Raw genomic sequence first — 27,270 nt, 5'->3', positions numbered from 1 at the left:
TTGAACAATTTGTCTCACGAACGTACAAAATTTGAATAACAAATTCTGAAGTCTCAAAAATTCTCAATTGAGCCATTTGACCAAATTTGTGTTGCTATAATTTTATGTTTTTTAAGCTCAAAACAATGTTGATTAGTCCCATATTGTCATATTAATACACATTTATGTCCATATTCGTTGACAACACCAAAATTTTACATGCGTGCACCATTTAGCATCGATTTTGTATCAACAAAATTATCATGGGATAATTGAGAAAGTTTTGAAACTATGTGATTTATTATTTAAAATTTTAAAGGTGCGAGAAACGAAATTTGACAAAATATCATTGATTTTTTGAGGTAATTAACCTAAAAACTAAAAAGAATGGGGAACATGAAAGTGGAGCATCTAATCCAAAATCTTTGTCGAGAATTGAATATTACGTGCACGGTTGCATAATTGCATTTCTTGAGAAAATTCCATCTACACCGAGGAGACAAGAAATAAAAATTAGTTGGACGAAACTCAAACATCTAAGTTAAAGAGAACAAAAAAAAGGGAAAACGAGAAGCTAGAGGGCCAAACAATTATTCTCAAAAGCAACAACATATGGTATAGATGAGGGAGAAATCAAGAAAGTATGTTCAAACATTGATATATTCTTCAAACATGTTAGATAATCAAAATTGCAATTTACCAAACTAGTGTTACACTGATTTGTGACAAGCCATGTGTTGTTGATGAAAAATCCATTCATTCCCCATATAGTATATAAAATACCATAGGTGCAAAGTTTCCAATATTAAGAATTCCCACATTTTTCCACTCAAAAATTATAGTTTAAAAACCACTACTTTCTCCATTCCTCTTCCCAAAACTCTTGGTAAATAAGTTCCCATTTCACCATGGAAAACTCCAAGCCATTAGCCACAGAGAGTTTTTCATACAGTTGGTTAGTAGACAAAAAACAACACTCTCTTGATGTCCTAGCTGAGATCACCACACCCCAAAAACCATGTGAAAAAGATCAAAACTTCAACTTTGATGTTTCTTTCACAGCTTTCCAAGCTTCCCTTGTTCATGCTGATGAAATATTTGCAGATGGGCAGCTCATGCCGGGCTACGCCTTGGAAAAAACTCCGGATCATGTCCCTGCGTCGCCTCTCTCCTCGTGTAAGTTTGATCATGGAGTCAAGAAGCAGTCTTGCTTGGTTGCGAAATGGAGGAGATCATCAAAGAGGATCTTGCACAAGTGTTTTGGATTCATTAGGCCATTGTACAAAAGCTCGAGGAACAACAGTAGAGTCGATGATCTCGAGAGAAAGGTTTGTGAGGTTGAGAGGTGGACTAACTCTCTGCAGGCATCACCAAGGCCTAGCTATGCCCCTGCTCTCATGAAGGCAAGGAGTTGGGCCGCTTCCCCACAAGCCTCGCCTAATTTGATCCCATCTCGTGCTAGTAGTGCTTGGTGCGGCGATGAAAGCTCCATCCACGAAGCAATTCTCTACTGTAAAAGATCAATAGGTAGTTGAGCTATTAAGTCCAACTGATATTTAGTTTCTTGGTTTTTTTTTTTTTTTTTTTTTTTTTTTTAATGTAGAAGTTCTTATAGTCTTGAACAGGACAAATGATTTGTATATTTTCAAAAATTTCAGAAAAGTAGAGGGAAATGTCATCTGCACAGAGAAGAAATTAGGAATCAAACTCAAGAAATTCAGCCCTTTTCCTTTAGCCTCATGGTGTATTATTTAGTTTTTTTTTTCTATCTTTAGTAGGAAAAAAGAAAAGGGTGTGTCAATTTTTGGAATTCCACTCAGGGCATTGTGCAATCTGTCAATCCTTGTGTTGTAAAATGAAAATTTCTCTACACTGTACATATGATGCTATCTGTCATGGAGAAAAACAGGCATGTAGACACTTATTTGATGATCATATTAATGATTAATTTTTGCCTCTGTTGTTTCATCTGTTCGTTGTGATGAATGATTCATCGGAGAAAGAAACCAAACAGGTTCGTTGTTGCAGAAGAAGATATCTTTGGCATCTTGTTAGCAAGATGCTAGATTTTGTTAGGATGAGGTTACACAGGGGGCCTCACATGATCCCCTTTCTCCCTTTTTTGTTCCTTATTGGTAAATTATTTATTAATTTTTTGAGGTGTTTCAAAACAAAATTGATGCTTGGTCCACAACTATTTGGAATTTGATCCTTTACAATAAAAGACATTATCACATACTATTACATTAGCTCTACCAGATAAAGATTTGTCTTAAAGACTCTGTTCCTATTATTACAAAAACAAACAGATGCTGCCCATTTTTAACAGTATGGAGAGCTTCACCAATCATCAGAAAACACCAAACATTTACTCAAGAAGATTCATTGCCAACATATCCACAAGAAGCACTATTACATCATCAACATAACAAAAACAAACAAAATACCACTATTTGCATTAACCTGCTATGATCAATTCCAGGGGTGATGCCTAATTCCTGTCAAGCTTGAACATTGTATGGACCATGAACTAAAGGATCTCAAATTGTACAAGCAACCGAAACCTAACACTTTTGTTGGGGAACAGCCGGGGACATGGAGGCTCCATCGGGGCAACATACTGCTAGAGATAGACCATAAAACAACAACATATTCTTGTTTCTATCTGCCCTTTTTTCTGTGTTTGCATATCCATTCCCTTTATTTGTGAAACAGTGCAATCTTGATTCGCTAACGTCTAAAACTTCATGTTTCAAACACATCTCAATACCATCCCAAGATTGTGGGGGACCAACCCCTTAAGACATCTTCCTATTCTTGTCTTAACTCTTGACCAACCACGTGTATTTGGCGTTACTCCCAATTGAACTCACCAGAAGAACATGATGTGAAAAGAGTGAGGCTTGTGAATTGGTTGAAACCATGTAAGACATCAACTAGTCATAGACTTCTGGTAAGTTATTATTGTTGTCAACAGTTTTTAGATCAAATAATGAAATTTAAAGGCAAATAAATTGTGGTAAAGGATGATTATTATGTTAAGGAAACATAACAGAAATCCATGTAAATATAGATGAACAGACAAAATCAGGACAAGAATGCAAGTTTTTAAGAGTTCATCCTTGGGAAAAGCAGTGTGAAACATCGCTATATGTAGCATCAAGCATGTCGGAGAAGTCGGCTTTTAGCTTTTGTTTTTGCCTTGAAAGGACAACACATTAAAGAGGAAGTCCTGCTTTTGCCGTTATGCAGCACATGAAGGTGCTGATTGTTAGGTCCAATGCTTTATCAACATCCTTTCTTCAAAAGAGAAATGAGAGTGTTCAAAATGAAGTGAACAGCTTTGTAACAAGGATGTGAAAAGGATGCATGAGAGAGTTGAGTAAAACTATTAATATTCCTCTCTTTCTCTCTCTCTCTCACACACACAAACAAAAGGATGATTTATAATGGAAAATCTTCATGCTAGGGGAAATTGTGGCTCCTGTTTTAATATTTGTGTAATGATGCTGTGCTGTCAGCATTCAAGAAATTGGTTGAATGTTTTGTGATTGGGAAAATAAGATTCTAGTAGTAGCAAAACATACTAAATTAAATAAAAATAATAATTGTCAGAAGTGGGATTTGAACCCACGCCCTCTCACGAAGACCAGAACTTGAGTCTGGCGCCTTAGACCACTCGGCCATCCTGACCTTTTGTTCTGTTTCTTGTTACATATATATAGAAACAATTTCAATTATTTGTAAGTAATAAGCTTCTAATTGATTTTAAAGTCTATGCTTCTTAATCCTATTAAGGTTTATTTGATGCAACTATACAACCAACTTTATTGGGAGGATAAAACGGCAACCGATAGATATTCAATTTGGGATGGTTAAAGTGTTAAACTAGAAACAAGAGGTATTTCTATAAATACAAAACTATAAAAGATAATTCTCCAACAAATAATAATCATACAAATATACAATGACCTAGTTTCACCAATGTTAGTCTGTTTGTTTTTTATGATAGTGAAGAATGTGACCATTGTTGATTTTGAGATGGTTGATTTATTAACTAAATGGTTTAATTGCACATAGCTTCTTGTATAATCATGGAGTTTTTATTTAGTATGTGATTTAGATATGCTTTTTAGATTGAACGTTTTATGTGTTTGGGAAATTTAAATTTCTGATTTAATTTGGAGACAGCAAATTATAGTTATAAATTAGCAATAAATTTATAATTGCTTATTTTTATGAATAAATTAACTAGATAAAACAAAGATATATAGAAACACAACCATGTTGCTCCACCTCACGCTCATAAAACTGCAATGATCCTAGAACTTTGACATTTTCACTGTCGGTTGTTGTCTTCCACGCTCTGCGCACATCTTCAGTCAGAAAATGCAAGGCTCATTTGTGTACATAGTAAATTGATAAATAAATCACGAAAAATGATTTAGTTTGCAATTATCCATCCATCTGAAAATTAAATTATGAAAGATAAATATTTTGCAACTATCCATCCGTCTATTTTCCGGTAAAATAGAAATAATGTGACACTTGATCTTGAATACGTGGATAAAATGGTGGTCGATAAAACAACGACAACAACAATAACGATTTAGCGTCAATTGGAACTTCTTTAGCATGTCAACTTGGATCTTGTTTAGCGGGCCTTATTGAAAGCCCATTCTAGAAATGAACCCAGCAGAGTATATGGCCCGCTTATCTATTTTATAATTTTATTACATCACCCGACGAATACAGAGCTGTGTAAATTCCAGGTCAGATAACACTTTTTTATTTATTTATTTCCGCTCTCTCAGATCTACCAGCGTGCCTCAAAACCCCTTAAATCAAATCGAAAATTCAATTCAATCCTGTCAAATTCCCCCCTAAGAATTTTCTCCTCAAATTTTGCCAAATTCCAAATCTAGGTGAAGGGGAAAGAGGGAAATCGAGATTTTGGCGCGTAAATCTCGATGCCGATGTGGAGCTCGGTGGCGAATTTGAAGGAAAGTCTGAGTAAAATCGCACTAGATGTCCACGATGACGACGACGATGAAGAGCTTCCTATGTACACTCCTCCGCCGGCCGATCATTCCGACAAGGCCAGTTCAGGTTCGGAGCGGAGAGCTTCGCGCATTTCCAGTGCACCGACTCATTCACCGATCGTCAATGGATTCGATTCCCCGTCTAATCACGAGGTATCTATCGATTCATATGTGATTTATTAGTTTGATCTCACTTTGGATGCTTTCGTGATGGTTAATGTGTATCTACTTCTCAATTTCATCTATAAGGATGTTTCTCTATCACCTGAAGTTACCAATGCATGCGCTTAGTATAACGACTTTATGGTGAAGGGCAGCAATGTTATCTAACACAGTCAGTTTTTGGTATGAGTAATTTTTTATTTATCTGAACATATTTATGTTGTCCTGAAAGATGCAGGGAGTGTCCTCATTGGTCTTGATCAAATGATACAAGTCATTTATTTGGGCACCTTGGACTTCTTTTTCCTATTCTGCTTCTTTGTTCTGAACAAATGCTTTTTCTAATAAGCGTCCGCTATTTTATCAGATCGAGCTGTACAAAACAAAAATTAAGAAGCTTCAGGAATCTGAGTCAGAAATCAAGGCTCTATCAGTTAATTATGCAGCTTTATTAAAGGAAAAAGAGGTATAGTCATCTTCTGCTATCAAATTATCTTCTAATTTATTTCTCTAGATAAGTATTGTTGAGAGATTTATAGAGTTCCATACGAAGGGGCCTGATATTATGTGCTATTGCTGTCAAAAGTTTGATGGTTATTGATGGATCAATTGTAGTTTTATTGAATGTCATAATAAAAGTGAGTTGTTGCCAGTTTTAGCCTGCTATCGATCTTGTTATTATCACATACATCCTGATATTAGAAAATTCAGTAGACTTCTTGTCACTTTTCTCGCAAATGAACTCATATAATAAGTCAAGGTATGTCATGAGTGGTTGGATTCTTTTGTCGCTATGTCCAGGGCTTTCAAAGTTTGATTGACTCTTATTTTCTTGATTTTGTTCTTGGCAGGATCAGATTTTGAGATTGGCTGAAGAAAATGGCTCACTAAAACAGAATCTCCTTAGTGCAAATGCTACTCATGGTACACCTAGAACTGTTCTTAAGGTGAGGAGGCTACTTGAAGCTGATCATATATCAGTTTATGAATTTTAGCATAATATCTGGATCCAATCGGACATGGTTGTGCTTTTATGTCTTTTTTTGTTCAGTTATTATTTATGATCTCGTTGGCTCAGTTGAATAAGTCTGGTCCGGCTTCTGTCTAGAAAATATCCTTTACTCGTGGAGATAAAAACCAATGCTGATATGATAAGTAGGCATTTTGAAAGCTGTTCTGGATACTAAAAACACTGCCTACCTTGTGTATATATACTATATAGTTAGCTATAGGAGTTGAGCTGTGTGAAGAAAGACAATGTGACGACAGCTTAGATTGTGTAAATTTCCATCGAACTTCTTTGAGAGAAATTTTTACTCGACTATTGTTTGTTATTTGATTGCCTACTTTAACATCTCAGGGTAATGGTGATATTTCCCCTAATCGGTTTAAAGCTGCAACAAAAAGTCGTGGAAATGGTATTGTGGCAAAGCATGATGGATTAAATAATGGGACAACTTCATCCAATTCAAAGGTAGGAGAACCATTTTTTTTCTGCAGTTAAGGAGGCTACTTTCCTTTCTCTGATGCTTGGCATTTGTTTGCTTCATAACTCCGAGTTTCGTACTCAATGTTAGGAATTAGTGCCAATCTACTACACTTGCTTCATAACTCCCAGTTTCTTGTGACTTTTGTATTTGGAGTCTCTTGTTGTTTCTAGAAGTGTTGAATTGTAATGTGTTGCTCTTCACTAAATCAATGCAGCAAGTGAAAGTTTTTCTATTGCCTTGTAGGAACTCTCAGATGCAATGGAAGACAAAATTAGATCCTTGACCGCGATGCAAGCAACTCATGAATCTCAAATGAAACAAATGATAGTGGAACTTAATAAAGAACGTGGCAAGCTGGCAAGTGTCCAGCTGAGTTTACAAGGTACACATCTACTACTGGAGGATCTTGTTTTGGAGCAATGCATCTTTGAATATTTGATTGAGTTATTTATTTTATTTCTAGAGGAGCAAAAGTTGAATGGATCGTTTCAGCAGGACTTGAGCTCATTAAAAGATGAAAAAGATAAAGTGAGTGTTTATAGTTACCTTTTCTGCTATTGTGGTGCAGCTGGGCACCGGGCATCACTTAAAATAGTTGACAAAGTTAATATATTTGAAGTTATTTGAATGCTCTTCATAATATTATGTATAATATTGTGTTTGATTTGATCAAGAAGTACTGTTTGATTATTGTTTTTTTTGTGTGACTTTGATATGTACGGAAAATTGAAACTTCTTAATCATGTATTACTGTTAATGAAAGTTATCGACATTTTCAAAATTATTAGATGTATTTTTAGATTTTGGATAATATGGGATAAGTAATTAGAAATTTTCCACTGTAATTAGAAATGTTCCATTAGGAATCTTTTGTGGTTATCTTGTTTCTGCCCTGTAGATCGTAATCTTACCCATTTCTACTTTTTTCCTTTATATATTTCAGATGTTGAGAGAGATAAACAGAACACAAGACGAGTTAAATCAGAAGATATCAGAGATAGGAAGGTTACAAATGGAGTTGCAGAGAAGAGAACCAAACAACAGTGTGGAGAAGTTGAAAAACATTATTGCTTCTTTGGAGGAAGATAACAGAAATATTAAGGTCTATATCTTCCTACAGTTTTCCAATAATTCTTTTCAGTAATTGTTTTGCATGCTTCATGTGTGTTTTCAATTGTCCTTGTGTGTGGGTTTTGTTTAGTAGAGTTATATATGTGTGGTTGTGTGCACATTCACAAGCATTTTCACACAGACATTGAACCTTACCAATTTTTCATGGTAGAAAGAAAAAGAAGAATGTGAGACTGCGTTAAATGCAATTCGTTCTTCTCCAGTTCGCGAAGAGAAACCTGATGGCTTGCATCTTTCAAATAAACATTCAAGTAGCATGAATGAGGTATTCAGCATTGTATTGTCCGATGAACATCCCTTTTTCGTATATTGATTCATTGCTTCCATGCTCAGTTATCTTTCATCCAAATAACACTTATTTATGAACATTTATCCCACACGTTGCAGTTTACTCATGCATGTTGAATAGTTGAATATTCATGCAATATGGCTTTACATGGATATCCATGTAATTTTTAAACTGTACAAGTTACAGTGCCTTAGTCTAACCAATAAAGTCTCTCTGCAGGGATTGCTGGAGAATGAGAAAATGCAGAAGTCTTTGCGTAAATTAGAAAATGACCTAAAGGAAGCACGGATGCAAAAGGACAAAGCCTTGCACGAATTGACTCGTCTCAAGCAACATTTGTTGGAAAAGGTTTTCCCATCTTCAACTTCTCTATAGGCTGACCATTATAAGTAATGATCGTTAGTACCACTAATGAAATTGTTATTTTGTTATAAAAAAATTCTGCTACAATCTCTCTGACTTAACCCACTTGCAGGAATCCGAGGAATCAGAGAAAATGGATGAGGACAGTAAGATTATTGAGGAACTGCGAGGAATCAATGAACAACAAAGGGTTCAAATTTCACGTATGGAGAATGCTCTGAAACAAGCAATCTCAAGACAAGAAGAAGTAAAACTGTCCAACAATAGTGAACTTATGAAGGCCAAAGAAGTTATAGACGATCTTAATAGAAAATTGAGTAACTGTTACAACACAATAGATGCCAAGAATGTGGAAGTTCTAAATCTGCAAACTGCTCTTGGGCAATATTATGCTGAAATTGAGGCTAAGGTAAAGCTCTTTCTCATTGGTATAGAATATGAGTAAGGGGAACATCATACATGATTCATATTTTATGGATATCTGTTTTCCAGGAACGTCTTGGTGAAGAGTTGTCAGTCACAAAAGAGGAATCAGCTAGACTTATCATGCAGTTAAAGGTTTAGTTTCTTAGCTTTATTGTAATATTAACATTTGTGTTTCTGTTTACAAGTCCAGATCTAGACTTGAACTGAAAAAAAAACATTTGTGTTTCTGTTTGAAACCCATTTTCTGGAATGCTTTAACTTTTAGTTATAATAAATGTTTATGCACTAGTCTTTTCTGGATTTATAATTCAGGCTGCCATTGTAAATTCTCAAGTCTTCCATTGATATGATTCCAGGAAGCACACCAACTAGCAGAAGCATCAAAGAGGGAGAGGGAGGAACTTTTGGGAAAGCTCTCACAAGCTGATATTGTGATTGCTGAAGGAAAGAACAGAGTTAAGAAGCTTGAGGAAGATAATGAAAAACTCCGCAGAGCTCTTGAGCAAAGCATGACAAGATTAAATAGGATGTCTGTGGACTCCGATTTCCTTGTCGACAGGTGAAACTCTCATTGATGCTCGATACTAGATTTTTGCTCTATTACTGGAACGCTAGCTTTAAAAGTGGTAATAATATAATGTTACAACTGATGGTGTCATCTGCAGGCGCATTGTAATCAAATTACTTGTTACATACTTCCAGAGAAACCACAGTAAAGAGGTGCGTCTGCTTCATAAACTCCTGGCTTTCCAAAATATTAAGTGGGGCTCACTGTGAGAGAGTAAAGTTGTCCCAATGATAGCTTTAAAATTCCCTCGAGAATTCCTAGTTTGTCCCCCTATTTGTTGAGGTGTATTTCTGCTAAGACAGAAGCAAACTGCTGTCAAATAAATCTTGATTTATATTTGATTGATCTTCTCCAGGTTCTTGATCTAATGTGTCGCATGCTGGGATTTTCTGATGAAGAAAAACAAAGAATCGGTGTCGCTCAGCAAGGGCCTGGCAAAAGTGTAGTTCGTGGTGTATTTGGCCTTCCAGGTCGGCTTGTTGGGGGCATCCTTGGCGGCGTTGCCCCTGAACCTCAATCATCTATGACATCTGATGACCAGGTCTTTCTTATCCTCTGCGTTTACACCCTCCCCCACCCCCCTTCTCAAGCTGTCAAGCATGCCTGTGCATGTACTCATACACACACATATCAATTAATGTGCCTAAGATAATCGTGTTCACACAAATTTGTAATCTCTTCCCTTTATGTACCTAGTTGATATGCGAACATAGACAGTTTTCTGACGTTGTCCATCTCTGATAATAGTTTCTTTATTAAATATTACTGGAAAAATCTCTCTTCCAGTCATTTGCAGATTTGTGGGTGGACTTTCTTCTCACGGAGACGGAAAGGGAAAAGAGGGAGTCCGCCAATAATTCAAATCAAGATCAAAACTCTACAGGAACCACACCCCCTTACCTCAACCCAAACCAAGTTCCCACATTATCTCGCAGCAACTTGGGACGGGAACTCTCAGATTCGGAATTTTCAACAGTTCCCCTCACTTCATCAGAAAACAGTTTGCAAGGTTCGAGACTACCACCGAGATACTGATTATTTATGTAAGTTCGACTGTAAATACCCAAAATTTACCACCCGCCTAAAATTTTCCAGCCGTGATCTGCCTAAATGTTCTTTCGATTCTTTGTCTAACTTGTGAAAACAAAGAGAAGCAGCAGCCCTTTGGAGCGTGTATGTACGTGCATTGTAATAATCCCTGTATGAAGAAAGCTACACACACTTGAAACTTTTTGTAGACGAGATGGCACATATTTAGATAGATTTGCTAAAGAATATTACAATTTGCGTGAATTGTATATAAACGCTATACAGAAACATAACACATCATTGTTCACTCTGCAACCCCTTTTTTGTCCCATGTAACAGCTCATTTATTGGATTCCAAGGTTCTACTCATGAATTTTTACACTAACAGCATTTTCATCTCAATGACAAATCCATTAACGAAAGAAACATTAATTTAAATACTATAATGTTGTACACAATTCAACAATTTTGGTTCAAACGAACTTCAACTTTTGAAGAATGCAAATTGAGACGGAAGCCATAAGGTAAAGCAAAAACCATATGCTCTAATTTCACCATGTTACTATGTCACGAATCCCCCTAAGCTCGTTTCTTGGCTAGTGCTCTCTTGGGCATCTTGCTCAAGATTTTGCTATCGAACACCGCATATGGCTTTCGGATCCCGTGCATTGCTTTCTGACTATATGGATCAATCCTATGACCGTACTTCTCGTACAAAACAGGCAGAGTGTGGAACGAAACAAATACTACGAAAAATAAGAGAAGACAAGGAAAGTCAGGATGGACGAATCAATACCCTAACAACCTGTTTATTATTAGGTAAATAAAGGTGAAAGAGTTCTTACTTATGTAAGACAATGTCAAGAAGCTGCAGCAGCTGCCAACAATCGAGAAAAACCAAAGACCAAATACAACCTGCTAATGAATTCAGGCCACAGACTCAATTAAGTAAACAGGGGAAAGAAATGCAGCAGTGTGGAAACCAGAAAGAACTCAATTACAAATTTTAAGGCACAAACAATGATCCTTTAAAGGCTAACTAAATTAAAATCTGAAATGTTTCTACACTAATTTCATTATAATTTACTTATCAATAGCAAATGATATATGATCAAGACTAAAGATTAGTGCCCATGCTGGGGAAGATAATTCCTAAGGGACCAAGGTTCGATCACCAGCACAGGGGTAATGTATAGCCATGAGAAAGTTATTTCACTCTAGGACTTGGAGAAGCACAAAGAGAGAGGTCCAATATCCAATTAATATTACCTTAAGGAATTTCTTAAGATTTCTGCCAGATGAGATTTCTCTCAACTCTGCGAATACATGATTGATCTCAGAAACGAGACCTGAGGTAATCTCCACAAACGGTTCCTGGGGGAGGCGCACTTCTGGAATATGGGGAGACAGCCTGCAGACACATAAGAGATAAATCCATATAACTGAGCACGACATTTTTCAGAGTACGAACTAACAACAAGACTGTTTCATGAGCTCACTTGTTGATGAAAACTGATGCATTAGACCATAAGAACGAAAGAGACAGCATGAGGATTCCAATGTGACAGACCAGAGTGAGTAAATGGTATTCAAGTAACTCGAAAAACACCCAGGCTGCTGTTGCTACACCAAGCAGCGAGGCAGATATGTTCTTGTTCCTCCACAAGAACACATCAGCAGCTAAAAAAAAACATCACCATAAATTTGTTAGGTTTTATAAAAACACTAATCAAAATTTTATACTCCTGCCATTTAAGCTACAGAATTACACCAACATGAAAGGTCAAAAAATAACTCGAAAGCATAACATTACCCTAAGTAGTTAAGCAAAACGATGAACCTAAATTAAACTACACAATTATCAGAAAGTAATTTTCTAAATCAATCCAATCTCTAATTTGCACCAGAAGTACATCATTAACAGCCATGGTGAAAGGTAAATCACAGAAATGAAATATCGATCTCAAATTCACCAAATGAAACCTAGCAAATTTTTGAAGCCTGATTGCAAATACACCTCAACATTTCATCAAACTCTAAAGGCTAATTGTGAACTCTCATAATCAACACAACACCTAAGCTCATATAAAATCTCAGCATAAGTCATTATATGCACATAAACAATCAGCGAAATCACAAAAAAAATTCAAAAAAATCACAGGAAATAAACTAACAATAGAAAAAGCGAGCAGATAGAGGGGTTAACTAGTGAGCGCGTGATACGTACACATGCCACCACCAAAAACCTTGTGGACCGGCTTTTCACGGCGGAACTCATTATTCTCCTTGGCGGAAGATTCCGATGCTCTGTTGTCATCGTCGTGATCCGAGTCAGATGAGGATGAAGAAGAACTCGTGTGGACGTCGCCGTCGCCGTGAACCCTATCGGAGATTTTGTCAGTGAACGACTCAGTTCTAGGATCCGATATCTCCTCCTGTTCCGCCATCGCCGATCCAAATTCCGAAATCAAGCAAATACGTATTACTGAATATCGAAAATCCGAACAGTAGCAATGCGAGAATGATTATTGATCGTGTGGATTTCAATTTATGTATGAAGGGTCGTGTTCGGAGTTGGACCAAATGGAAGAACTAATCAGGTGTTTAACTCATTCAACTCCTTTAATTTGTATTTTAATTTATTCGTTCTTTTTTTTTGTGCAAATAGTAAAAAAAATCAGACTGTTTAAATAAATTCTGGTTTATCCCATAACTTTAAAAAATTGTCAATTAAATCATAATATTGACAATTTTATGAACCTTTACATGAACATATGATGTGGACACCGGAAACGTATGAAGTGGAATAAATTATTAAACGACGCCGTCCCCCTCCGGATTTATGTCCCTTACAAAAAAAAGGGCTGAAATTGTGTTCCTTCCACCCTTCTTCTTCGCGATCGTTAAGTTATGATTTAACAGGGATGAAATCAAGTTCAATTCGATCAATCATGTTCCCTAAAAAAATATGATTGAAATCACAATCTCGTAGTCCATGTCATGTTTAATTTTTCTCAAATTCAAATTCATGAGACAATTAAAAAAAATCATCAGAGTTGTGATTCAATTTGTCATTTTTAAAAGTTATGGGCTTTATCGGAATCTGATAGTAACATTTTTTTTGCAATTTGTTTCTCATACACTTTGTATTAATCTCCGCTCTCTGCATCTGTGATTAGAAATTTAAAACTCACATAGTATGCTATTTTATCTGTCCACGATTAAGATTAATAGTTAAATTTACTATCAAAGATAAATAGGACTTGCATTTGTATCCAAATTTTGATATTTTAAACTCGGGTCAAACAAACTAGAATATCCAATCGTGTATTTTATATTCTTTGGAATGGGTTGGGAATTTTTGTGGTTAGCATGGTTGGATCGCTGACCGGGCTAGATATCAATCTACTATGACAAATTTTAATCGGCCTACCATGTTTTGGGCTAGGATTGACGAATAATATATTCAATAGATATCTACAACTTGAAGGTATCAGTCGAGGATTATTATGTAAAGTTGTAAACCGTTTTCTATTCAGAATAGGAAAGGACAAGAAAAAATACCTTTTCCGTATTTTAATATATACTACCAGTCCTCGTAAACGAGGGCTACATGCTTACTTGTCTCGGCTGTAGATGGCAGAAGTAAACAATATAGATTTGTTCGCAAATATCCCACGGGAAATCACCACAGATGTTCTCTCAAGACTCCCCATAGGCAGCATCATCGAGGCCAAATTCGTGTGCAAGGAATTCCGTGATGTCATCGAGAGCCCCGGCTTCCATCTCTCCGAACCCCAACCGCACCTCCTCGTAATTCCATACACCACTACTTCTTCATCCACATCTTGGCACGCTAAATTCTTGAAGTTGAAGGATGATGGAATCGTCCCTAACACGGTGGCCATCGAGTTGGCCGTCCCCGGCTACACACCCCTCCTACTTAGCTCCGTCAACGGTTTGATCTTGCTATCGGAGAACCACGATGATCTCCCCCTTCATAATCTCTCTATATGCAATCCCATCACCCGCGAATATGTCACACTTCCTAATCCTCCCCCTCCAGAGTATCACTACTCGCGAAACAGTAGTTTTGGACTTGGGGTGAGTATAAGGACCCGCCAATATAAGGTGGTTCGGATTGTCCAACTTGAGAGTAAAGAGTACGAATGTCAAGTATACACTCTGGGAACGGGGAAATGGAGGACCATTATTGTGGGGACCTCACCTGTAAAGTCAAGGGCCGTGTGTTCGTTCGTGGCTTCACTGGCTGCTAGTATGGAGTGAGGACGAGGAGGTGGCGCAGGTTTCTAGGTTTGATCTCGAAACAGAGTTCTTTACCACTTTGTCTTTTCCTACTCGTTGTCATGACCTTACTAGTCATAGGAGCCTTTATGTTTTTGATGATTGCTTGTGTTTGTGCGATGATTCGTCGTCGACGTCAAATGGTCAAATTGTGATTTGGTTGATGGGATGGCAAATCTTGGACTAAGGATTTTTTTCATATATAAAACTTGCCACTATAGGCGCGTAGATTTGGTTACCTTACTCCTATTCAAAGTGTTGGAAAATGGTGACTTAATTATGTGGGACCGTACAATGGCGTGTATATTTTGCTACTCCAGCAAGACCAAATATATCAAAGACTACACTAATTTTTTTGATCCATCTTTTGATTTCCAAAGCATTGCGCTTCGTTATACCCCAAGTTTTATTCCGCTCAAGACATTGTTCATGGGAGGAGGATGTTTGCTCCTTTTAATTTTCTGTTACATATTTCAATTTGTAATTTTTTTTATTACTACTACTAGTTAAGTTTATTTGCCACTTTTATTCATTTGATTAATGTTCTCATTTCAACAAATCTTGACATCTTGCAATGTGTATATGTTTCTGATTATTGTTTCAGACTTCCTATAGTCTATTCGAACAAGCGTATGTATCACAAGATAAAAAATAATGATCTACTATATGATTAATCAATTGTATGTCCACAAAAGTAAAACCATCAAATAGTAAATACCAATATCATATAATGATTCAAATTATGAAAAGATAAATCCCCAATCATCTAAATGGCCTAGATGGTTTCTCCAAGACAGCAGAAAAGAAGACCTCTCTCTCATCATTCTTATCAAACTTAGGCACCACAATCCACTCATGTCTCTTGTACCTCATCATCCCAAACACCCCCAAATACTCATCCAAATCCTCCTTCAAACAAAAGAAGCTATCAATCCACAGCAGCCCCCCTGGCCTCAGCACTCTATCCCAATCATACACCACAAACTCCAGCAGCACCAGATCAATCCACCCATCCAGAAATCTCGTGGTGTGGATTAGATCCAGCGTGTTGTCGAAGAACGGCAGCCGTTGATTCACCGTCACGTACAACGGGATCAGCCCCCGCAGCGCGATCATCTCATTGAACGGAGCGCCAAGATTGACCGTAGCTGTCACTATAGTCACATTGTGCTCCCTCATCCGCGCTGCGAACGTCCCCGTCCCCACGCTGAAATCGAGCCCGATCCTTATCTCGCCGCGCTTCAAATCAAGAACATCGGAGATCATGAAATCCGAAGTCAGATTAATGTTAGGATTCTGGTACACTGGCTTGATCCACCTTGGAGATTCATGATCAACCAAATTGAAACACTCTGCACATTTGAAGAAGCCCTTTTTTGTGACATTGCTAGCCAGGCATGTGAAGTTCTTGCACCGGTACCCGCCCCATCGCACGTTCCGGTCGTCAGGAAGCTTCCAGAGGGACTCGTTGATCGGGAGCGGCTGTGTGTAGATCTGAGGAGCGCGGGCGTAGCAGCGCCTCCGGGGCAGGGGATCGCAGCCGTGGATCATGAGTTTTTGAGCTAGTTTCCAGTCGTCGTTGCACACGTCGCCTATGTCGTAATCCATGTAGGATTCCAGCTCGTCTCTCAGAGCGAAGCACCCGTGGCCGATGCTCGTGAACGTGCCGTTGGCGCCCATGAAGTTCTGTTTGCCAAGCCTGTTGGGCTTGACCAGGATGTATTTCCTGATCTCCTCTGTCAGGAAATGGTCAGCAGGCGCGAACTGTGCAGTTCGCGCCTGCTGATCCTGATCCCCATCCAGGGATGGGGAGGCGGACAGGGAGTCACGGACGGACTCAATTAGGCCAAGCACGTCGGCCAGGAGGGGCGCGTGCTTGGAGCGCAGGGGCGTGTCGCGAGGCAGGACACGCATTTGGTCGAGCTCGTGCTGGAGCTTGTGGATGACTAGGTTGAGAGTCTGTGTGATCTCTTGCTCGTTGACGTGGGACGGGAAGAAGGCGGCGTGGGTGCTGGAGGCGTCGGGGCGGAGGAAGGATTTGAGAGAGTAGGCTTTGGAGAAGGTGGCAATGCAGACTGCGGCGGCGAGGATTGATAGATAGAGGATCAGTTTGTTGATTGATTTGAATAGTTTTGGAGCCATCTTGATTTGTAGGAGAGATTGAGAATCTTGGTAATGTAGAATCAACACATAGAGACTCAAGGATCTAGCAAAGCTACTACTATGATATGATTACAAACAGGAGACTTCCATGAAATTAACACAGTTAAGAGAATCTGGGAAATGTATTAGAGATTTAGTGTACTTGTTGATATGGTCACTGAAAAGATGGTTAAATTTGTGGAAAGAATCATCAAGTGTTAACTACTAAGAAATAGATGGGGATCAGAGTATGAATGAAGTAACTCGACATTAAAATTATAAAGTAGTAGTAGTAATAGTAGTATTTAAAATCTTGGGATTAGACTCGATACAGAGAAGGAGTTGATACCAAGCAATTCAAATGGTAAAGTAGTCTACATTTTCCGATCTATACTTCTGCCTAAAAAATATAGATATTTTAGAATAGTCAATGGTTATTGAATACTACTCCCTCCATCAGCAAAATATTGTCCAAATTAGACTTGACAGAGATTTTAAGAAATGGGAAGAAAAGTGAGTGGAAATTTTTTGCCAAATATAGATCCCACGTATTTATATAGTACTACTAGTTTATAATAAAACGTGAGTGTGTAACTGAGTTAGTGGAAATTGAGTTCCATTTACCACAAATGAAAAAAAAAACTTAGTGGACAATATTTTGTGGACGGATCAAAATGGTAAAATTGAACAACATTTCACGGATGGCTGTACCATAGTATGATTATGGTCATTACATATTCGAAAAATAATACTAGCATTATAACAATAATCGATTTCATTATGTAAATTGAATCCACAACAGTATAAAAAAAATTACTCGTATACATTAAACCAAATTGTTGACTTACCATACAACTAATAAGAAAATGATGGTAGTAATGTGAATTTACATACACGGTGAATTTTAATGTTTGTTTTTTATGTTTGTTTTTTATAATAATAATAATAATAATAATAATAATAATAATAATAATAATAATAATAATAATAATGCTAAATTGCATATACGGTGATTTTTAACATAAAATAGAAAAACTAGTACACAATTTGAAATATCAATAATACTAGTATCTAAGATTATTATGCAGTTAAATATTATTGCACATGCTGAGTAGGACAATGCGAGTATGTCAAAAGTTGGTTTTATATGAAGTTAATTCAAGTTGACCACCCTTTTTTTCAGTCTATATAGATTCACATTAATTGTCATACCAATTTGAATTCTCATTTCTCGTTATTGACAAAGACTAAAAAAAAAAAATTGAACCTACACTACATATAAGGCCTCGTTTGATGGAGTAGATCACATAAAAAATAAGATTAATCAAATAACTTATTTAATCTAGATTATTTAATAAATTAAAGTTGTGAAAAATTACGTTTATCTGTTTCTGCTTCACTTGCTACATGCCTCCTTCCCCGTGTCGGCAAAATTCTTCACAATTAACTGACATCAAAGGAAAATCGACGATCCAAAGCAATTATACTGAAACTCATCTCTGTAACAATTTATAAACTAGGTTTATCTCTCTTTTATCATGATTAAAATTGGTTTTATTCAATGGACATTCATAAATCTACATATATTAACAAAAAAAAAGTAGTAAGACGTTTTAACAACACGGAGTATATTTTCATATTTTGTAATTGGAGAACACAAATAAAATTACAATCCTTTAATTCACGACTAAAAATGAAAAAAGTAAGCCCCAAATATATGAGATTAACGCCAAAATACCTAAATCAACCCCTCCGCCCGTCGGAGTAGAGCGAGAGCGGCACCACCTCCTGCAGCGGCGTCGAAAGCGGCGTGGGCAGCGGCGAAGTCCGGCACACGGGGCACGACGCGTTGAGCTTCAGCCACGCATCCACGCACATCACGTGGAAGCAGTGGCGGCAATCCGGCAGCATCCGCAGCATCTCCGATTCCCTGTACTCCGACAAGCAAATCGAGCACACGCCGTCGTCCGCGCTCTTCTTCGTGAAGACGAATCTCGGATAGGAGTTGATTACGGCCTGATCGAGGCCGACGACGGCGTTCTGCCCCTCGTTCTCGTCTTCCTCCCCGACGAAGATGATCCGCGGCAGGTAGACGCTGTTATCGGCGGATCGGCTGCGGCGGCGGGCGGCGACGGAGCGGTAGCAGATGTAGGAGGCGAGGAGGAAGGTGGAGAAGAGGACGAGGAAGCCTAGGGCGAGCGCGACTGCGTAGCCGATGCCGATGGATGTGAGGTTCTGAGAGAAGGAGAGCTTGGCGGCTAGGGGCGGAGGAGGGGCGGAGGACATTGGGAGAGGCGGAGGGTGGAGGAGGAGGCGATGGCCATTTCAATGAAGAGGAAATTGTAGAGAGAGAGAGGGTGGGTGAGGGTGCTGAGCTGCACCATTTAATACACAGAGCAACTCACATTTAATTGCGGATGAACGAATTGATGGCGATGCTCTTCTAACATTTTTTTTCATTTTTTCATTTTTAAGGAATTTGGACATTTTGGAGCAATTTAATTAATAAGGGTTGACTAAAGGTCGTTTGAGATACTATAGTAGTATTAAATTATATTAATTTGCCTAACGTGCTAATTTGTCTATATGACGAATGGAATGCATAAATAATTAGAGATCTATCTTCAAGATATTAATCTATCAATTCTTAAAAGTTTATTCCAGAAAAATATAACGAGCATATATTTCATCATGTAGAAGAATCGGGTTCTGGATTGGGATGTGACACGATTCGAAATTTCTAGCTAAAATAGACACTTTGATTGTAATGTAATATAGTGTACAATTATAGAAGTATATGAAAAGATTAGCAGAACGCCAGTGTGATATTTCAACATTTAAATTTCAGACAGCCTGTTTGTGTGAGCATATACATCGATGGATACAATGATATAAGGAAGTCCCTATTGGCTATCTAAATGTGAATTTTCAGTAAATTGTGTGAATTAATCTCATGTAAGGTATATATGTATAATTAGAAATTACAATTCCGAAACATTTCTATTTTACTTATGAGGGCACTGCAAATCATTGAAATAGATTCTTAACAAATTTATTTATTTGCAATACTTTCTCCGCAAATCAAATCTCATCTTAACTTTGTATAGCAATGTATTTTTGTACTGATTTCATTAAGTCAAACACGTCTACATTTATTAATAACTATTCCACTCGATGCTCTTTTTAACTTTTAAATTATTTCTATTAGTACAATTTGTATAAAAGCATCTTCAATCATTTATTAATAAATTTAAAAATTCATTTGATATAGTCATAGTATCATTTACACTAAATTCAAATATAAATAAATATTCTCCTAATCACTATTTTTTTACTCACAAAATTTTTAAAAAGTTATTTAGATTTATTTTAGTGTAAATCTAAAGATATAAAATAGTGTTTCTCTAAAATCAAAATTGGACTTAATTTTAGAGAACCATTGGAGCTAAATGACTCCCTATTCCATTTTGAGTTTTAATGTATCATTGAAGATGATCTAATGTTTAAGAGTTGGGTCAATATTTAAAAGAAAAAAAATTGTCAAATAAATTATGAAGGTTGATTATATTTTGGTCGGTCGCATATTTAAACAATAGAACTATAGATACCAAATTTGAAAATTTTGTAATTATTCCATATTTTGTAATTATGGTGAAATCAACATTGATATCTCAACCAGATTTGGTTGACTCCACACTCTTAAAATCGCAATTATTTTTTCTTAATTTTAGGAAAAATCGAGACTATGTTAGTCGGAAATATCTACATGGACAAAACGACATCGTTCGGTAACACACTAACGCTAAAAAGCACACTCGCATTCGGGCCAAGATCCCCTACTGTGCACAGCATGGCTGTGACAAATACACACACACATTGAATTGTTTTATAATAAATAAAACTAATATTTTAATATTATACTTTAACAATTAAAAAATGTTTGTATGGAACAACACCCCCTGCTGTGCTAACAGCCACAGCAGGGGATCCAAACCCCTCGCATTCACTTCTCTTTCTTCTATGTCTATATCGGTTGGTAGAGAACATAGTGTTTTGAGGTAAAAGAGACAAGCGATGTAAAAAAGATTCAATTTTATTTGGAATAATAGAATGGAAAAAAAAAATTCCACTAATCCTTTCGTCCCATATTAGGAGTACCAATTAGAATCTTTCATAAATGTTAATAGACTTCACATTTCACTCACAATTTATTACTCATTCCGTCCCTCATTTTTTGTTCACTTTTGTCATTTTCGTTTGTTCTTTATTTATCGCCCACTTCCACTTTTTACCATAAACGATAAGTAGGTCTGACATTCCACTAACATTTTATTATACAACTAATATATAAAAATGAGATATACATTACACTAACTTTTTCTACTCACTATTCTTTCTTAAAACTCATGGGATCATAAAACTAGTACTACTATATAAAAATTAGACTCACATTCAACTAATCTTTTTACACCAACTTTTTTTTACATTTTCATAGAACTCGTGTACAACTCAATTGAAACTGCTAAAATGGGACGGGATAGTACTACTTGTTTTAATTAAACACCATTATTTCGATGATCACTAAAATACATTATTTTTTATGCGAATGAGACAAATGAGAAAAAACTGAAAATTCATTAATATTTAATATTCTATTTTAAAATTTTACACCTTAGGTCTGAATTTGACAAAATTTTATGATTTAAATAACCTATACTCACATCATTTAAATAAGTCTACATGTGTACGTCATGTAATAAAAATCTGTACACATGATCGAAAAAATTTAGAAGAGATCATTGTGAAATTTTCAAAGTTCATAATCTATGGTTTCGTTTATGAAAAGTATTATATCAATCTGAACTTGACTAATATTCTTAATTACTCCGTATTTGATAATTTGACCTTTAAAATAGACGCAGGCCAAAGAAAAACAAGCAAGAAGCCAAGAATGCAATCGCGTACATAATTTTGTGTTGAGATAACTAAAGTTTGATCTTCCTTTTGCATTTATGGTGCTGAATCTCTCTGCTCGTAACGTTGATGCTCACATTGCACCTCATCCTCATCGTCACATGCTTCTCAAAAATCGCCCAATCGATTTTCCCGCCAACCCGCGTGTCGCTGCTCACATTCACCAGACCCGACCCGATATCCGCATCCAGATCCGGCTGCGACATGATCTGATCCGCCATGATCACCACCGTCGCGCTGATCACCTCCGACCGCCGCGCCCTCACCGTCCCCGGCGGCGCGCGCGACTCCCCGACCGCCACGCCGTGGTAGAACAGCGTCGTCGTCACGTTCCCGTAGTCGATCGACGCGAAGTTCGGATTCTTCACCCACACGTCGGCGATCAGAGTCACGTTGCTGATCAGCCGCGGGGAGCTTCCGACGGTGACGTTTCCGATCCGGAGGATCGGGCCGCGGAGCCTGAACACGGTCGAGGCTAGGATCACGGCGACGGTGGCTAGAACGAGGACGGCCGCGGAGGCGAAGACGGAGCATTTGATGAGGCGGAATTTGGCTGCTGCGGCGGTGATTCTCTTCTGTTCGTCGTCGGCGGGCGAGTGCTCGGAATTCATCATCTTTGCTTGAAATTAGAGGTATTTTCTGTGAAATAGAATCGATCTGTGTGCCTCTGTTTATGGTGGAATTGCTTGCAAACAATGTTTTAATCACACATTTTATCATTGTTTGGAAGTATGGTGTGATTCTAAATATTGCTTCATTTGTGCAAAAAAGGGCATACATCGCACTTTCTGTTATTTAATGGGAAACGAACTTGTAACTAAAGGCAGACTGAACTTAGATTAGAAAAATAAAATAAAAATTGTTGAACATTCAACTCATCTACTCTATTGCATAAGATATTCATTTCAGTTTTATGTATGGTGGAGAAATGTTTTTGCAGTTAAGGATGTGGAAATTGTTTGGTTTTCACTTTTCTGCCAAATGCTGCAATTTTAATGCCATGATACATGTTTTCGTTCCTTAAATAACTGGCAACTTTACCGATTTTCGCTTATTTAGTTTTATATGGAGTATTTTTTTTGGACTGGATGAAAGAGTATAAAATGAGGAGATTTGCCAGTTGTGAAATTGTAAATGTGTGGAATTTTAAATCTAACAATTTTAGGTCACAATGAGCTAGTATATTTATTTTCACATGATAGTTACATATGCATATAAAGGCGTAAGAGTGCACTATGATCAATAAGTGAAATTTTGTCAAAAGTCAATGTAAATCTTAGCCATTGAATACTTAGATTGGATGGTTGTGATAAAATATATACGATCTATATTATTACACTAAAAGCGTTACATTATTAGCCGAGCTACATTATTACACTACACAATCTACATTATTACACTAAAAGCATTACATTATAAGCCGAGCTACATTATTAAACTACACAATCTACATTATTAGATGACACGTGATATTAATCTAACGGTTACATCACAAGATCCAATGACTACACAATCTACATTATTAGATGACACGTGATATTAATCTAACGGTTACATCACAAGATCCAATGACTGAGATTTGCTTTGATATTTTACAAAATTTCACTTATTGACCTGATCACGTCCACTAATACAATGCCATAGTTAGGGACGTGTATTTTTACTGACGCATCAACATTTTGTGTACCAACATTTTTTTGTGCGATACTCCAATTTTATTATAAAAAATTAAAACAATTGATATAAATGACAACGGTGGAACAATTTTGGATAAACGCTTCAAGCCTTCAAATAATGACATTTTTGACCTTTTATCCTATACTTTAAAACATTTGGTCTTTCATTTTCGACATTTTACTCTGTACTTTAGACATTTGGTCTTTGATTTCATAACATCCGTATCCTTTATACATTTGGTCGTTGATTTCATAACATTTGTATTCTGACCTTTTGTAGTTATTTAATTGTTTTAGAGGACTTGTTATAATTATATAGTAGTAATTTTTCAGAAGAAACAAGTCCTCCACCAATTTTCGTGATGATTAATCGAACCCCTATCTGTTGGATAAGAAAAAAAATCTTATTTTTATTAAACACTGTTGGATTCCCCTGTTTTACTTTATAAGGTTTAATTCTTTTTCAGTGTTGCCTTAGAATCTGTAGTGTATAGGAGCACTACATAATTTTTCTATGATTACAAATTGTACATAATGTCCTTTTTTCCTTGAGGGTGTATTTCCCTTGATTGGATTGACATTTGAGATTAAGAGGTAAATGTGATTTTATTTTAAACGATCATCAAAAAGTTAAGTTGGATCGTTTCAAGTTGAGTTTAATTTTGCCTAAGACGCATTTTAAAGGATACATACCCAAACCCATAAATTTCTTGGATGTTCGTATCCGATGGAAAATTATTAGCCCTATCTATAACCCACGTACTCATAAAGCAAATTCGTATCGGCAGAAGATTATTAGAAACATATTAATTTTATAACACGAATGAGAGTAGTTTTATTTTGTAATACAACATGATAGTATTATAATTACAATAAGCAGGTAAATACATATGCTTATCCAAATTAGAGGGAGATTTAGTTAATTAAGTAGAGAGGAACAAACATTCTAAATGCAGTCCTGGAGAGACGGCAATTTCATCTCACCCTTGTGCGTGAGCGGAATCGTGAAATTCCCAAACACGGGAAGATCCACGATTATTCCAATCTCGACCGTGTAATCCACGTCCCAATCGGCGCCGATGTCCTTGATCAAGCTCACCAACACACTGTGCGGAACCTTCATCCCCACCTCAAGGATCGTCTTGTCGTTCCCCTTCAACGACCCCGGATCCGGTATGTTTCCCGACGCGATAACCCTACAAATTAAATCAACATTTCTCTAAATCAATGATCAATTCCATCATTTTAATCAAATTGAATTACCTGTCGACGCTTTTGAGAGTGTAGGTGATTTCGCCGACGGGAACGGAGACGCCGTAGGGATTGACGACGGTGACCTTCGCGAGATAGGTGATGCCGTCGCGGCCGACGTGCTTCAGATCTACGTCGTCCACGGACGCCGACGGCTTCTCTATGTCCGCCACCTTATCGGCGACGAAATCCTTTGCCTTGTCCACGTATTGCATCGCTGCTGTTTGAGGTGATTTTATCAAGTGCTAATTATATAGACTTGTTTATGAACGCCAAAGCAAAAGAGGTTCGATTTCTTATTTTTCTTTTATTTTTGGATAATGATGAGCGGCCGAATCCAACTAAAATATCTAGGTTATTAATGGGGAATGATATTCAATATTCTATGCTATGTTACACCTTCAATTATCTTTAAATGCGGAAATATTTAGGAATTATGGGTGACTAATTATTTTTGGATTGGATGGTATAATCAACGTACCCCATTATTTAGGCGATATTATTCGACATGCCACCTTAAGTCGCTGTTTAGAGACACGTGCTGATTATCACGGGATTGATGGGGGATGTGTCAACGTGGATAAGTTAGGGTGCGCCAACCCAAAAAGAGCTCAATTTTGCCGACTCTCTTTAAGTATTTTTCATTAAATTTAATATATATATTTAATCCCTCATTCCTACAAAGATACGGAATACATTTATTTCTATTCTTATTCGGTTCTATAAAAATATATATTTTTAAATTTTTGAAAAAATTATTTTCAGATGAAACTTATTCTTCACTAATAATATTTTAATTATTTTTTTTTATTTTTTTTATTTCTACTAATTATATATTAAAATTCATGTCAAATTCAAAATATATATTCTTTTGGAACGAAATGAATACAAAATTGAACAATTTATTGTCATAATACAACGTTCAAACAATTACAATCGAATGACTTTGTGTGAAGCTTCAACCTAAATTGTTTTGGTAATACAAATTCCTAGGGGCTTCTTACTCAAAATTTATACTCCCTCGTTTCCTCTCATAATTAAGATAAAACTTTTCATCATAAAATTTTAAAAAAGATGTTAAATATCTTAAATAAATAAATGAACAACAAAATCACTATTATCACCAAGTTAATCAACAAATCTATGAACAAACATCAAAATTATTAAATTACCACAATTTCAATATAGAACTTAAAATGACAAGATAAAATAACTTCTGCGTTTTGTGGCACAACATACGTGATAGCTTCTGATTCGTGCCAGCGGCACGGCGCTTCTCTTAAATAAGAGCACGTCCGTGGCGTTGAGCAGCATACGTGATAGCTTCTGATTCGCCAACGGAATAGCCGTTGGCATATTCAAATTTTTTTAAATTCGAAATTAATTAAAAAATGTTTTTAAATAAAAAAAATATTTTTCCACTTCCCAAAAAATTATATCCGTTTTTGAAGCTACGTGTAGGATGTGACAGTACAAGTGTGGTGTGTGTGCAGTGTTGCGATATTCAAATAAGGCAGGTTCCCCAGATCCAGCAAGTCCACTAGATCACTTGGTCTAGGAACTCGTAGGTTGTGCGGAATCCCGGTCGTCGGACACACAAGTACTTCCCCGCTTCAAAAACCCTCAACCACTTTACTAAACCTAGTATAGGGAAGTAGGGATCGATCCCACAGAGAAGGATGCGTAAGAATCGTAATCAAGGATTTGAGAGTATTTTTGGTGTTGGTTGCTGCCACGCATTTTCTTGGGTTGAGGAAAAATTAAAATTACCTGGACTTGGGAATATTAGAAAGAAACTTAACCTAACAGCTAAACCTAGGAAATAATTCTACGATGGGACCACATCTAAGAAAAAGCAGAGTACGACTGGAAAGTGGCAGAATAACTAACTCTAGTACCAACTGACAGTGACATCGTCTTCTACAACCAAATTCGCATAAAATTTCTTGAGAAAACACATAAGCAAATCAAAAATAGAGCTACTAACTTGGAATCAAATCTATGCATAAATAACGAAGAACTTACAGATCTGCATACCTAGACGAAGGGAAATAGAAAACAAAGGAAATAAAACAAGTCTATCCACTACTGTTTCTTTCACACGCCAAAACCAACTTCAGACGCTAAATCCACTCCGGATCCAAGCGTCCGACACGGACTCCAAACAGAAGAAATTCTCCATCACGTCAGATTTACAAATTTAAGCTCCGAACACTCAATCAACCACAGATCTGTCACCCAATTCCACATTAAACACCTCAATAACGAAATAAGCAGAGATCGACATAGCAATTTAAGAATTACGCTAACAGCAGAGAGATCTAAGCAAAAGTAACTTGAAATTAAACAGCTAAACTCAGATCCATGAGCGATAAGCAGTTAAACATCATCAACATCAAAGTCGACTCCCAAAAGTGAAGTTCGACGGTGGAAACTAGCAAAA

General features: G+C 36.9%; 8 protein-coding genes and 1 non-coding gene across 11 annotated transcripts; 3 read left to right on the top strand and 6 right to left on the bottom strand.

Annotated features, from left to right (window-relative positions):
* The first annotated feature begins 803 nt into the window (after positions 1 to 803).
* LOC125185433 (probable membrane-associated kinase regulator 6) lies at positions 804 to 1,935 on the top strand. The gene is made up of 2 exons (XM_048081963.1): positions 804 to 1,506; positions 1,638 to 1,935. Exons 1-2 carry the CDS (start codon positions 888 to 890, stop codon positions 1,643 to 1,645), a joined length of 627 nt encoding a protein of 208 aa, XP_047937920.1. The 5' UTR covers positions 804 to 887; the 3' UTR covers positions 1,646 to 1,935.
* A 1,653-nt stretch (positions 1,936 to 3,588) lies between these two features.
* Positions 3,589 to 3,672, bottom strand: TRNAL-CAA. Its single transcript has one exon. It is a non-coding gene; the product is annotated as a tRNA-Leu (tRNA).
* Positions 3,673 to 4,817: 1,145 nt separating this feature from the next.
* On the top strand, positions 4,818 to 10,794 carry LOC125221731 (golgin candidate 4-like). 2 transcript variants are annotated; one of them, XM_048123947.1, is made up of 16 exons: positions 4,819 to 5,174; positions 5,551 to 5,649; positions 6,035 to 6,130; positions 6,544 to 6,657; positions 6,917 to 7,055; positions 7,137 to 7,201; positions 7,617 to 7,775; positions 7,956 to 8,069; positions 8,313 to 8,441; positions 8,569 to 8,865; positions 8,949 to 9,014; positions 9,239 to 9,441; positions 9,548 to 9,602; positions 9,806 to 9,991; positions 10,237 to 10,459; positions 10,546 to 10,794. In XM_048123947.1, exons 1-16 carry the CDS (start codon positions 4,950 to 4,952, stop codon positions 10,674 to 10,676), a joined length of 2,301 nt encoding a protein of 766 aa, XP_047979904.1. In that variant the 5' UTR covers positions 4,819 to 4,949; the 3' UTR covers positions 10,677 to 10,794. The 2 variants fall into 2 exon arrangements, with proteins under 2 accessions (XP_047979905.1, XP_047979904.1); XM_048123948.1 differs by lacking the exon at positions 7,956 to 8,069 and having other exon boundaries at positions 4,818 to 5,174.
* A 98-nt stretch (positions 10,795 to 10,892) lies between these two features.
* Positions 10,893 to 13,070, bottom strand: LOC125221732 (reticulon-like protein B5). Of its 2 annotated transcripts, none has more exons than XM_048123949.1 (5): positions 12,707 to 13,070; positions 11,979 to 12,159; positions 11,749 to 11,890; positions 11,325 to 11,397; positions 10,893 to 11,225 (listed from the first exon to the last, which is right to left on the bottom strand). In XM_048123949.1, exons 1-5 carry the CDS (start codon positions 12,924 to 12,926, stop codon positions 11,059 to 11,061), a joined length of 783 nt encoding a protein of 260 aa, XP_047979906.1. In that variant the 5' UTR covers positions 12,927 to 13,070; the 3' UTR covers positions 10,893 to 11,058. The 2 variants fall into 2 exon arrangements, with proteins under 2 accessions (XP_047979906.1, XP_047979907.1); XM_048123950.1 differs by having other exon boundaries at positions 11,325 to 11,394.
* A 1,045-nt stretch (positions 13,071 to 14,115) lies between these two features.
* Positions 14,116 to 14,766, top strand: LOC125220945 (F-box protein At3g07870-like). The gene has a single exon (XM_048123072.1). The coding sequence runs from the start codon at positions 14,116 to 14,118 to the stop codon at positions 14,764 to 14,766; it is 651 nt and encodes a 216-aa protein (XP_047979029.1).
* Positions 14,767 to 15,450: 684 nt separating this feature from the next.
* LOC125218800 (probable methyltransferase At1g29790) lies at positions 15,451 to 17,091 on the bottom strand. The gene has a single exon (XM_048120573.1). The coding sequence runs from the start codon at positions 16,924 to 16,926 to the stop codon at positions 15,547 to 15,549; it is 1,380 nt and encodes a 459-aa protein (XP_047976530.1). The 5' UTR covers positions 16,927 to 17,091; the 3' UTR covers positions 15,451 to 15,546.
* Positions 17,092 to 18,494: 1,403 nt separating this feature from the next.
* LOC125218801 (RING-H2 finger protein ATL67) lies at positions 18,495 to 19,341 on the bottom strand. Its single transcript, XM_048120574.1, has one exon. It carries the CDS (start codon positions 19,210 to 19,212, stop codon positions 18,670 to 18,672), a length of 543 nt encoding a protein of 180 aa, XP_047976531.1. The 5' UTR covers positions 19,213 to 19,341; the 3' UTR covers positions 18,495 to 18,669.
* Positions 19,342 to 21,911: 2,570 nt separating this feature from the next.
* On the bottom strand, positions 21,912 to 22,514 carry LOC125220944 (late embryogenesis abundant protein At1g64065-like). The gene has a single exon (XM_048123071.1). It carries the CDS (start codon positions 22,512 to 22,514, stop codon positions 21,912 to 21,914), a length of 603 nt encoding a protein of 200 aa, XP_047979028.1.
* Positions 22,515 to 24,382: 1,868 nt separating this feature from the next.
* Positions 24,383 to 25,094, bottom strand: LOC125219079 (desiccation-related protein PCC27-45-like). Its single transcript, XM_048120944.1, has 2 exons — positions 24,840 to 25,094; positions 24,383 to 24,772 (listed from the first exon to the last, which is right to left on the bottom strand). Exons 1-2 carry the CDS (start codon positions 25,040 to 25,042, stop codon positions 24,523 to 24,525), a joined length of 453 nt encoding a protein of 150 aa, XP_047976901.1. The 5' UTR covers positions 25,043 to 25,094; the 3' UTR covers positions 24,383 to 24,522.
* Positions 25,095 to 27,270: the final 2,176 nt, after the last annotated feature.

The sequence above is a fragment of the Salvia hispanica genome, chromosome 4, assembly GCF_023119035.1.
Source record: "Salvia hispanica cultivar TCC Black 2014 chromosome 4, UniMelb_Shisp_WGS_1.0, whole genome shotgun sequence".
NCBI classification, from domain to species: Eukaryota; Viridiplantae; Streptophyta; class Magnoliopsida; order Lamiales; family Lamiaceae; genus Salvia; species Salvia hispanica.
The sequence above is the reverse complement of the archived record's forward strand: the minus strand, read 5'-3'. Positions and strand labels throughout refer to the sequence as shown.